Genomic DNA, 13084 nt, shown 5'->3' on the forward strand with positions numbered 1-13084 from the left:
TGTGATGGGTGGTAAGAAGGAAATGAGAGGGTGCAGAATAGTCGGTGGCTCTCAAACCAGCACACGTGCCTGGGAGGCCAGTCCTATGGATACTAATAAGGGGAAAATATCTCCAGCAACTGTGCACATGGCGCACTCACACCTAGAATGGAATGGACATTAGTAAGCATTCGACAAACAAGTCTTAATGAATCACCTCCTGCATACAGAACTTTCATTAATAGATAAAGTCAGTTTTATGTGGCAGAGGAAACAGGGCATATGCATGGTACTAGGGTAACTCACATGTGCAGTGCAGTCTGAGCCTTGGCTGCTTCCTGTTTGGTGCTGTATCGGATTAGGGCGGTGCCCTGGGTCAGGTTCAGATGGAATGTCAGCAGTGGACCATGCTGCATGCAGATCGTCCTCAAGGTTGACCCATCGATCTGAGGAATATTAGTCAGGAAAAATAAAAGTTTACTGAAAGAAAAGAGCACTGAACATTTTCTTTATGGCATGAATACATTTAAAGAACTTGAGGTATGTTTAATAAATAAGGTGGTAACAATATTGAAATGTAAAGACTCAGTATTGTACTCTATGCCACAGGGGAAAGAGTGGGAGCTTGAGAAGGCCAGTGAGAGATGGAACGTTATTTTCAAGTATGTTCTTTTCATCAGCATTTGTGCATCTTACAATGACTTCAATTTGTACTCCAGCAATTAGATTCTAATCTGAGCTTGTTTTAATTTTAACTCATTCTAGGCCTCTGTCTAATTTTCTCTTCCTTTGTTTTGTTCAGATTACTAAATTGTGATCATCTCTGTGATCCCTAAATTTCCAGGAAAGTACAAAATCTATTTCTAACACTTTTAGGGCATAAGATTCTACATCAGAAAAAACAATGTAATTTTGATTACCTGATTTGCTGCTCTCTATCTCCAATTATTCAATTTCAGACGGATTTTAAATAGGCTACTATTTTGAAAATGCTAGAGACTACTGCTTGACACTGTCTGAAAAACTGGGAATCCTGGTTTTTGAATGGCTCAAAGGTTTAATTTTTAAGGTTGGTGGTTTCTGAGATAAACAATTAAAACTGTCGGTGGTCTGTCAGATTGACAGAGCTCAGTCTATTATCTTGGACACCTTCAGAAACAGCTCCTTCTGTACTTCCTTGATCAGCAAGCATCATTTGGCCATTCCCCTTTCTGATAAACAGTTCTATGTGTTTCCTTTTTCAGTTATTTAAATTTCTCCCAAATCTATTGCTTTGCCATGCAGTAACTGCTAAAATAGCATGAAACATTCCTTGCATTAAAAGAAACATAGAAATGTGCCTTTTCATTGCAACTAGGCAAACTTTTTCCCTACTGAGAAGATGCCAGCCCTCCTTCCTGTGGTCTTAGTTCTTCAGCTGTGCTGTAAGTGTGAACTGGATAGTGGACTGGTTGTCTCGTTCCAAAACTGTGTCTGATAATATAGGCATTTTGTGGGTTCCAGTGCAGGCTACCTAGGTTTACTAAACCCAGGATCTCTGTAGAATGTTTATTTTCAATGGAAACAAGCTCTGAGAATAATGACTTAATGTGAAACATTATGAGGTTTGAAAAACCCCGAAGTAAAACCTATGAAAACCCCAGAACAAAACCTAGCAGTTCTCTGTAGCTCCATTACTGACAGTGTCCTAAAGAAATTGCAGCTTTGAGCTACTATACAAAACAAAATGTATCCACATTTCTGAATGAAACAATCTTGAGAGTAGTTCCTCTCAAAAATCCCAAACAAACCATACCTCTGGGTAATGGTGTGGACACTTATTATAGTCTAATGGCAAATATCAAACATCCTATCAAAGTAATTTAGCTGATGTGATTACTGTTGTCAAGCTGGTGACTGAGTACTAGTATTTCCTCAGAATCACCAAGCCAAATCAGCATTGTTACATTTCACTGAAATGGGACTAGAAAAGTAGCCTACAAATCCAGTTCTCTGTAATTTAGCATTCCCACCTCTCAAAAGAAAAACAGAAAAGAAATACCTGTGGAGTGAGATTGTGAAGAACCAGCCAGTAGCTAGGACGAACTGAGCCACCATCACTCCAGGTAGAAGCTGAAAATATGTAAATCGAGGAAGAAATATAAAAGTCAGAAGATATTAAGGGTACAACGTTTTGACAAACAAATGTCTCCTCAGCACTACGCTCAAGTCTTTCTGTCTCAGACAACTTCATCCATATCAAAATACACTAAGAGAGTGGATTCTATGTTTTACTGTAGTGTACAAAAAATGATTAACATTAGAATTCATTAATATCAATTGACAAAACAGCTATCACATTTAACATCAGGATAAATTTTCTCCAATTTGTGCCTTCTAAGAAATTTCCCCAGCCACATAATTCACCTCTCCAACACCACCCATTACTCTTCAAAAGTCCTATTGCTGCAGAAATCCTTTCCTCATAGCTCCCAGCCCTCTCCTTTCTCCTCCCCAGGCAGCTCCTGGGTCCTTTCCCTCACATTGACAGTAAGTTTCCATTTTAAAAAGGGATATTTTTTCCTTTACCGGGCAACCGCAACTTCCTCTCTTGTGAAGGCCGCATCATATCCACACCATTAGCGCTGTACAACACACACCCCTCACGGTTGAGCAATGATGCTATCAGGAGATCCTTCTCACCAGAGGCAAGCCTTGAGTCCTGTGCCCCCCACCCCCTGACCGATCGGGGTGCTGTGCTGCTCCAGGGAGACGATGGTTTTGGATTGGTCAGGCCAGGTGGTGGGCGGGGCAGCCCTGTAGTGTTCCTTGAGGAAATATGGTTTTTCCACATCTTGTTGGAGAGATGAGTATTGTGTCCTATGGGATCTGGGGACCATGTTGATTTGTAATCATTGAATTTTGCTATAAATAGATAAAGAGGGCATGGATTAAGTGGGATTTAAGCCTCACAACACAGTCTATGTAATTATGCAGCTATTGTACTAGTCTGAAACCACTTGTGCAGGCACACACTGTTACTGTTAGGGCTTTGAAAGATTACTGGACACCTACTTGCTAAGGTTCATCCCAAACATGGCTATTTCCTATTGAAGTTCTAAGACCAACAGAAAGCTCTGTATGCTAACAAAATTGGAAACTTCATACTTGTAATGGACATGAGGGAGATCCCCCTACTTTTCCTTTTCTTAAGAAAGAAAACAGTAATACATCCTTCAATGTTTCTAAAAGTTACTGGGCACTCTGCTCATCTACTAGACACATGCTAGGCATAGTGAAGATTACTCCAGTAATTGGCTTTTTTACTAATTCTGACTGGACAGCAAATGAACAATAAAGCAGTAAGATACAATAATCCAGAAGTAGCACTTGCTTTTCAAGGCAGGGCTGTCTGGGGAAAATACATTTGTCTGGTCAATAACCTGGTTTACATCTAGTATGTGCATGTACATTCTAGCTATTGTGAAATTAGTGTAGATTTGAAATGAAGAAAAAACATCCAGGGTCCCCAATTCCACAAGTTAGCCCAATGAAAGAATGAAGATTTGTTAGCAAAAAAGTAATGATTTATAATACAATGTGTTTGGATCGCTACCTTCTATAGTGCTTGGAGTCCAGGGGTCTGTAAGTACCAACGGCATGCATTAACTTTACGCTCGCCAACCCCCCTCTCTTTGGCAACTTTTGCGGCCAGAGAGCCTAATGGTGTCATTCTGTCACGTAGCAGAAAAATTTATTTATTTATTTAAATAGATATAGATATATAGAGACAGAGAGAGAGAGAGCTGGACATTTTATGTAGGGATCAGTGAATTCTAACCTGCCAATTTTAGAGGGCCCACTTCAAGGAGTCATTTTCCTGCAACAGGTAAATGCTCTGCAGTTGAGTAACATGTAGAACACAGGGAACATGTGTTAATCCTATTAATTTCTACTTCTTTAAATCATTCCCATGTTTCCTTTATGCTAGACCCAGTTAAAAGGAGGTAACACTGGGTTTGATGTCTCTCTTCTCAGGCTCAGATTAACCAGCATCCAACTTCAACTATGAAACAAATTTTATATGTCCTTGTAAAGCTAGGCAACATATTCAGACAGTTCTGCAATCAAAGCCATTCTACAGATCCACACCTGTCCAATTATAAAAACTAGCCAAGGACAATCTCAGCTCAAGGGAAAATTTTGGGATTTATGAAAAATTGGAAATCAAACTAGATTTCCCGGACTGAATAGTCAAATAGTTACTCAGAGTGAGCATAGAGCCCCACTGATTAATAGGAATTCTAGGCGTCCTTATTACAAAGTAAAGATAGTAGGGCAAAAATCTAGACTTTGGGCTACATGTTAAACTGCCAGAAACACTATGATTCTTTTCTCAAGTTCTAAAGGGGGATGAAAGGCAACCTTCACTCTAATCTACAGGGCAGCACAGTTTCACAGGTAATTAATCAGCCCTGCCCAGGCAGTCAGCTCCTTGCATGGAGCCCTGAGCCTCTGACATGGTGAGGCTGATTAATCACCTGTGAAACTGTGCTACCCTGCAGTTTAGAGGGATCACTGTTGAAGGGTGCAATAAGCAGTTGAAATGAAAATATTCTAACTAGTCTTCCCCTACCCTAACATCTCAGAGTGTTGGCTTAGTTCCAGGTACATTTAAAAATAAATTAAATGAAACTCGCACTACTTATCCTAGTAGATTCTGTCTGAGGTAATGCTTATACATTTTTTGGCTGCTCATTATATCCTTTCTGCTTCATATTCTACTACATTCACTATATGTCAGACCTCCGTATTTTAGACCTTAAAGGAAACTTTATTAAAAATATATGGTTGCTTTAAAGTAATTATAGAATCATAGAATACTAGAACTGGAAGGGACCTCAAGTGGTCATCAAGTCCAGTCCCCTGTCCTCACAGGAGGACCAAGCACCATAGATCATCCCTGAAAGTAGTCTAATCTTCTCCTAAAATCTCTAATGATGGAGATTTCACAGTCTCCCTAGGCAATTTATTCCAGTGCTTAACCACCCTAACAGATTGGAAGTTTTTCCTAATGTCCAACCTAAGCCTACTTTGCTCTAGTGTAAGCCCATTGCTTCTTGTCCTATCTTCAGAGGCCAAGGAAAATAATTTTCTCCTTCCTCCTTGTAATAAGACCCTTTTAGGTACTTGAAAGCTGCGATTATGTTCCCTTTCAGTCTTTTCTTTTCCAAACAAGCTGAATTATTTCATTCTTTCCTCATAGGTCATGTTTTCTAGATCTTTAATCATTTTTATTGCTCTTCTCTGGACCTTCTCCAGTTTCTCCACATTCTTTCCTAAAATGTGGTGCCCAGAACTGGACACAATACTTCTGTTGATGCCTGATCGGCATAGAGTAGAGGGGAAGCCGAATTATTTCTTGTGTCTTGCTCAAAACATTCCTGTTACTGCATGACAGAATGTTTACTTTTTGTGCAACAGTGTCATACTGTTGACTCATATTTAGCTTGTGGTTCATTATGATCCCTTAGATCCATTTCTGCAGTTGTCCTTCCTAGACAGTTGCTTCCCATTCTGTATATGTGAAACAGAGTGTTCCTCCTTAAGTGGAGTACTTTCCATTTGTCTTTACTGAACTTCTTCCTACTTACCTCAGACCATTGCTCCAGTTTGTCTGGATCATTTTGAATTTTGACTCTACCCTCCAAAGCACTTGCAACCCCTCCCATCGTGATATCATCCACAAACTTAGTAAGCGTACTCTCTATGCCATTATCTAAATCACTGATGAAGATATTGAACAGACTCAGGCCCATAACTAATCCCTGTAGAACCTCACTTTTTATGCCCTTCCAGAATGACTGTGAATCATAACTACACTATATTTCCCTAGTTTATTGATAAGAAGGTCATATGAGACTGTATCAAAATGCTTTAGTAAAGTCTAGGTGTACCATGCTTATTTCTTCCTCCTTATCCACAAGGCTTGTTATCCTATCAAAGAAAGCTATCAGATTGGTTTGACATGATTTGTTCTTGGTAAAATTATAATGGAACATTTTATCAGGAGGAAAACTAGCATACCAGCCAATCAAACTGCTCAGTTCCCCAACATATGGGAAACACTAAAAGACTATACCCAAAGTAGAGAAAAAAAGGTGAGTGGGGACAGATACTGATTGGCTGGGGACTGTTTTTTTAAGATCTGGGATCCACTTACCTGAAGTGCTATGAACATTGGTGAAGGAATTGTCAGAGGCACTGTAGGGCCAGGCACCAGGTGAAGGCAGCGAGGTGTTGAGGGAAGAATTAGACCCTATGAAAAAGGGGGAAGGAAGGAAGAAAATATTGCAGATAAATGTAACAATTTCTGTAATACTAAAAGACCCCATTGGTCCCATTTCCACTAACTGTTAGTGACACACAACAGACATATCAATGCAGCATACGCTTTTTCATGTTCTTACCCTTTGTGTGGGGGTGGAGAGGAGAATTAGATTTTAAAATTACTTAACAGATTGAGACATTGGAATGCAGATGTCTGATGTTTTACCTGTGGTGGTGTCCCGCAGAAGTTGGTGATCAGTATCTACAATGGGAGATGTTGCAGTACCCCCCAGTACACTTCCAGGAGTCACATAGGGGTCAGATTCAGGGTCAATGTTTTGAATACCTTTCCATGGAACTCCCGGCTGGAACTCTGGGATGGGAAGGAATAAAAATAAAATGCAGAGACAGAAATGCCATTTAAATGAAATTAACAATTTTGAGGATGTTTTGAGGGCTCACGATTATATATATATATATATATATGGCTCCTCAACTGATCATCAGGTGAAGACTTTCCTATATGGAATATGTCTTGAATTCCTTCTCCTGCCATACTGCTCTCCTCAGTTCACATCCATTGGGCATTTACTCCAAACTGGCTCAAATATACAGGCGTTCTCTCTGAACCATCTTCCATCTTTCTAATTTCAGACTGTGCCAGACTTCAGTGGCTTTAATCTTGCTGACTATTCCATAACCCTTCCAGGATATTTTTTGCACAAAGGAGCCATTCCCAAAGAAGTTCATGCCATACCATTGTCAATACAATAACCTCTACACAGAAAAATCCTGCTCTTCCTCATCCAAAAACCACCTTAAAAACCAGCTTAACACCTTTCACTGTGCTTTCAATGGGATTTTTTTAGCCTCTGTGCAAGCATAACTCAAAATGAAACAGCAAGCAGTATACCAGAGAGAAACTGATTTGTATGCATTCTTTGTTTAGGTGTTTCTGAGCAGATTTAATCAACTACATTCAAAGTCACAATTGTATGCCAATCACAAACACAGTTCACTTGTGAGAAATCAAGGATCATTAAGGAAAATGCAGGACAATGTAGCACTTTAAAGACTAACAAGATGGTTTATTAGATGATGAGCTTTCGTGGGCCAGACCCACTTCCTCAGATCAAATAGTGGAAGAAAATAGTCACAACCATATATACCAAACGATACAATTAAAAAAAATGAACACATATGTCCTTTTCATATGTGTTCATTTTTTTAAATTGTATCCTTTGGTATATATGGTTGTGACTATTTTCTTCCACTATTTGATCTGAGGAAGTGGGTCTGGCCCACGAAAGCTCATCATCTAATAAACCATCTTGTTAGTCTTTAAAGTGCTACATTGTCCTGCATTTTGCTTCAGCTACCCCAGACTAACATGGCTACATTTGGATCTTTAAGGAACACTGGAGTTATTCTTTTCTTAATTCATATTAAATGTATACTGTCATTTTAACATTTCAAGTCCTGCTTAATATACAATGACAACAGCTTTACTAGACTGGATAGAGAGGCTAAAGAAATAATTCCTATGAGATAGTTAAAGTAAACTGGAGAGAAATGCTCATCAAGTTTACTGCAGAGTTGAGGAAACACCTTCCCCTAAGTCACACCTGGAGGCCAGCTGGCATTGCTGGATTTGCTTCCAATCTTGTTTGTTGGTGGAGATTTGGCAGGTAACCAACTATCACCAGCAGGGCCTGCATGGCCACCCAGTGGCTCGCCTGGGATTATGTCAAACTGGTTGTAGGGTGATCCTCCACGGGCTTTTCCAGGGGGCACTATTGCACCTGAAAAAGTGGGAGAAAGATATAGTTACAGAGAAGAAAAATTGAAGTTTGGGAAGGGGCAGGAAAACTGGAACCAAGAAAATGTAAAACCACCACAGAAGGAATAAGATATTAGTTAAATCAAAGCACATTACACCAGTTTCACTGTAGTTTCATTACTATTGATGTGTGGGGCATAAATGTCATCTATCAGCAACTAACAAAGTTGATGGGTTTAAAAAAAAATTAGCACAGGAAAATTCGTTCAAAGGTATGTTAAAGGGAGAGCAACCAGAACGAAGATTTCTCTAGCAATTTCTTTCACCTGGGATGAAAAGTGGTGGCATAACTATGTTCCTATTTCTAGCAATATAACCTCAAATGTCTCTCACCATTTTTGTGCATACTGGCATCTTGTGTAGCTACGGAGGGCAGCCCTTCCATCATTGAAGTCCACTGTTTAAAGCGAGATTCTGATCCGGCTTCTTTTCCTCCCACCATGCCATAATCCATGCCACTTGAACCAAAGCCTGTGAAATAGAAAACAATTCCATTTTCTCTCTGTATTTGAACTGTATTCCAAATGGATACGTCTGATCATAAACATAAATAAAATGCAATGGTAATAACTGAAATCCCTTTCACAGCTACACTTCAGGTGATATGAAAGCAATCCAACTCCCAACCTTGTACCTGTGCAGGACACATCAGTGTGTCATTCTCACTAAATTCTTACTAGCTGACAAACAGATTCTCCTGCAATTACCATGCTGTCATCTCTGATATTCAGAAAAGCCGTGTTCCATATGGATGAAAGCATATTCACTAACTTAGTACAAGTCTGTAGCTAGATTCGGTTAAACTAGAATGACTCAGGAAGGCTGCAAGGGTAGTGAAACATGGCGATGAATGAACTAACAGACTAATTATCTTTACGTGCTGCTGACAAACTAAAGTAGAGTGTTTCACCTATATTTTTAAAAAGCAAAATATATATATATTATTTTCTACCCATTTTACCACATATAATGGTCCATACCTTTTGTCTGTCCTCCTGTTCCTATCACCACTTCCTGAAGATATGACTATATTCTGTTGTAACAAGTGTCTAGCTTTCAGCAACTTGAGTCTAACTCACTTTTCCAATAGCTACCAAGCTTTCCTGACTGTTTTTAAAATCAACTGATAAATGTGTGAAAGTAGAAAGAATTATACTGTAAGAGAAAGATGAATTATGCTGTAATAATTGAATAAGTTGAAGGAATACTGTTTGTCTCTGAACAGGAGGAAGAAAAGTATGTTAATGTTGTTTGTAGGTATGCAGATCAGAGTGCTAGCCAGAGTTAATAGGAAAAGGAACATTAGGTGTTAGGGAGAAAACAATTGAGATAACCAAGGAGATATGGACAGGAGATTGCTGTGTGCTTGATGTGGAAATGAAGATACTTGACTAGCCTCACACTAATTATGTGAAGTTTTGCCCCTCTTTTAATCCTGTCAATTTTGGCTCTCTTTTGACTGTATAAATCAAGGGGTTTGAACCTTGTATGGCACTCACATTTTCTGGGTGAATTTAGCAGAGCAGCTTTGCTAATAAACAGAGCGGTCTGACAAGTCTGAGAGTCCTGTCTGACTTTGACAAATGCCTTTGCATCTTCACAGCTTTAGTTTCTATTTTAACACAGAATGTGTGCGCGCATAGGGAAAGCTGAGGTGCTATGGAGAAGGGATAACATCTATTTGCACTGAAGGGGAAGTCTAGAGGCAGTGTGATCAAGTGGCTATGCTACTGTACTAAAAACCAATAAATCACTGTCTTGTCTATTTAGACTGTTAAGTTCTTTGTGGCTGGGTCTATCTTTTACATAATACTCCTCTACCAGCCAGTCTTAAAATATGCTAAATTAGCATACCATCAAGCTCCACTCTGTATGGAAAAAAGCCAAACCTAGAAGACTTGCAAGAAAATGCAGGGAGCAGACATTGTGACAAACCCTCAAATCCAATGCCTATACAGAAATTACAGTATCAGAAGCTTTGTTGACTCCTGGTGGATCACAAGTCAAACTAATAGCAATACCACTGGCAATACAACGAATAACTCTAGCTCATGGAAGTACTTACCAGAACTGTATCCAGGTATTTGCCCTTTGGTCTGTATATCTGAGAGACCCACATTCAGAGCATTGGGTACCATGCTGTCTAAATGTGGTTTAGGCCCAACAGGATGGGATGGAGAATGCTTCATGCCAGGCTGCCTTTGCTGCTGCTGGAGGGCACTCACCATACGAGCAATCTGCAAACAAAGGAAAGAAATGAGAGAATTTACTCTCAACTAAAACTGGTGGCTTGGGTAATCGTGCAGAAGAGTAAAAGAGCGTGAGTGAATTTAAAGGACGCTTAATTGACACCTATTGATGAAACGAGTATGTCATCCAGGCCTCAGCATAGTCTACATTTATAGACTGACAGGTTTCCTCAAACACACTTTCCCCCCACACATCTTTGATGGACCAAGCAGTGCCCATACCTGTTGTTCTTGCTGCTGTCTCACTGCTTGAGATATCTTTCTCTGGTTCTGCAATAGCTGTTGCTGCTGTTGCTGCTGCTGCTGCTGCTGCAAAAGCAGCTGACATGCCTATAACACAAGTGGAGAAGAAATACTTTTGGGGAAAATACTTGGTGGAAATGATCACTGGCAAATGCTTGATAGCTTTCAGTAAAAACAAACAGTTCCTCACATTTCACAAGGAAATAAAATTGTCATGAAAGAATTAGAAGAATATGATCTGGCTTTCTTGTTATACCTAACGGAATTAGAAACAGTATTCCTAGTAGCTGCTTTACTCAAGTCATTAAAAACACAAGCATGAACAACAAAATAATTGAAATATCAGCACACAATTGCTTCCCATGCAAAGTTGTTGCTCAGCTTAATTAACAACTGTCTAACAAATAAGAGAGCCCCAACTTATAACTGCACAAATCAGTTCAAACTTTGTTTTTAGATACAAAATAGCAGGGAGTGCTTGCACACAGACAATGCAAAATTAGCAGAACAAGTCTTAGACTGTTTTCTCTTTAGGTTTGCTTAACTTCAGTTTTATTAGAATTTGTAGACAGGGACAGGATTGTAGACAACCCAATCTATCATCACAAGATGACCAGCTACTTACAAGTTGAAACTGAGGAATATTTGGAAGCTGACTCAGCATAGCAATCTGTTGAGGAGATATATTGAAGAGACCTGGGTTCAGGCCACCATTGGGAAACTGCTTGAGCACGGAGGCTGAAACCTATGAAGAAATAAATTCAAACAGCTAAGATTCAACATCTACAAAATGGCTCAACAAAAAGGGCACTGTCATAATAAAGAAACAAAATGCAGGACAATGTAGCACTTTAAAGACTAACAAGATGGTTTATTTGATCTGAGGAAGTGGGTCTGGCCCACAAAAGCTCATCATCTAATAGTGGAAGAAAATAGTCACAACCATATATACCAAAGGATACAATTAAAAAAAAGTGAACACATATGAAAAGGACAAATCACATTTCAGAACAGGAGGGGGATGTGGGGGGAGGGGAGGAAGGAAGGAAGGTAAGTGTCTGTGAATTGATGATATTAGAGGTGGGGAGAGTGGGATGTCTGTGAGCTAATGGTATTAGAGGTGATAATTGGGGAAGCTATCTTGGTAATGGGTAAGATAGTTTGAGTATTTGTTCATTCCTTCCCGGAGAGTGTCGAATTTTAACATGAATGACAGTTCAGAGGATTCCCTTTCAAGTGCAGATGTAAAAGGTCTTTGTAGCAGAATGCAGGTGGTTAAGTCATTGAGAGAGTGTCCTTTCTGGTTAAAATGGCAAGAAACTGTTTTTTCTTTGTGACCTTGTCTGATATCTGTTTTGTGGGCATTAATCCTTTGGCGAAGTGTCTGAGATGTATGTCCAATGTACATAGCAGACAGACACTTTCGGCACATGATAGCATAAATTATATTTCTGGATGCGCAGGAATGTGTTCTTGATCTTATAACTCACTTGGTTAGGTCCAATAATGGTATCAGCAGAATGAATATGTGGACAAAGCTGGCAACGGGGTTTGTTGCAAGGGAAGGTACCAGGATTGGTATTAGTGTGGTATGTCCTGTGGTTGTTGTTAAGAATCATCTTGAGGTTAGGTGGTTGTCTATAGGAGACTATGGGTCTGTCTCCCAGAACCTCTTGGAATATGGTATCCTGTTCCAGTATAGGCTGTAGTTTATTGATAATGTGTTGGACAGGTTTAAGTTGGGGGTTGTAGGTGATGACAAGTGGTGTTCTATTGTTGGTTTTCTTGGGTCTGTCTTGAAGTAGATGGTTTCTAGGTATTCGTCTGGCTCTTTCAATTTGCTTTTTTATTTCTCTGGGTGGGTAGTTGAGGTTTATAAATGCTTGGTAGAGATCCTGAAGCTTCTGGTCTCTGTCAGTGGGATTAGAGCAGATGCGGTTGTATCTAAGAGCTTGGCTATAGACGATGGATCGTGTGGTGTGTTCTGGATGGGAGCTGGAAGCACGTAGGTAACTGTATGAGTCGGTGGGTTTTCTGTAGAGAGTGGTGTCTAATTTTCCATTGTTGATTTGTACTGTGGTGTCCAGGAAGTGGATCTCTCGTGTAGAATGGTCCAGGCTGAGGTTGATTGTGGGGTGTAGGTTGTTGAAATCTCTGTGGAATATCTCCAGTGTTTCTTGGCCATGCGTCCAGATCATAAAGATGTCATCGATGTACCGTAGGTAGAGAAGGGGTGAAAGGGGACGGGAGTTGAGGAAACGTTGTTCTAGGTCAGCCATAAAGATGTTAGCATACTGTGGGGCCGTGCGTGTACCCATGGCTGTGCTGCTGATCTGGAGGTATAAGTTGTTCTCAAACTGGAAATAATTGTGGGTGAGAACAAAGTTACATAGGTCTGCTATCAGGTTGGCAGTGGTGTCCTCTGGGATAGTGTTTCTAATTGCTTGTAATCCGTCTTCATGTG

The 13084-nt window shown here is 39.9% G+C and overlaps 1 protein-coding gene across 12 annotated transcripts in view; it reads right to left on the reverse strand.

The window, feature by feature from the left end:
• Positions 1–13084, reverse strand: part of TNRC6B (trinucleotide repeat containing adaptor 6B) — a 259188-nt gene that overhangs the window by 18541 nt on the left and 227563 nt on the right. For 10 of the 12 annotated variants that reach the window (XM_075912508.1, XM_075912457.1, XM_075912600.1 and 7 more), the window contains 10 exons: positions 11246–11365; positions 10600–10707; positions 10194–10365; positions 8462–8599; positions 7914–8090; positions 6515–6661; positions 6182–6277; positions 2548–2883; positions 2021–2091; positions 286–425 (listed from right to left, as the gene is read on the reverse strand). In XM_075912508.1, the coding sequence (XP_075768623.1) occupies positions 286–425; positions 2021–2091; positions 2548–2883; positions 6182–6277; positions 6515–6661; positions 7914–8090; positions 8462–8599; positions 10194–10365; positions 10600–10707; positions 11246–11365 (1505 nt within the window). The remainder of the gene's footprint in view (positions 1–285; positions 426–2020; positions 2092–2547; positions 2884–6181; positions 6278–6514; positions 6662–7913; positions 8091–8461; positions 8600–10193; positions 10366–10599; positions 10708–11245; positions 11366–13084) is intronic. The other 2 variants (XM_075913231.1, XM_075912831.1) reach the window with 1 other exon arrangement.

The sequence above is a fragment of the Pelodiscus sinensis genome, chromosome 1 (assembly GCF_049634645.1).
Source record: "Pelodiscus sinensis isolate JC-2024 chromosome 1, ASM4963464v1, whole genome shotgun sequence".
In the NCBI taxonomy this organism is placed as follows: Eukaryota; Metazoa; Chordata; order Testudines; family Trionychidae; genus Pelodiscus; species Pelodiscus sinensis.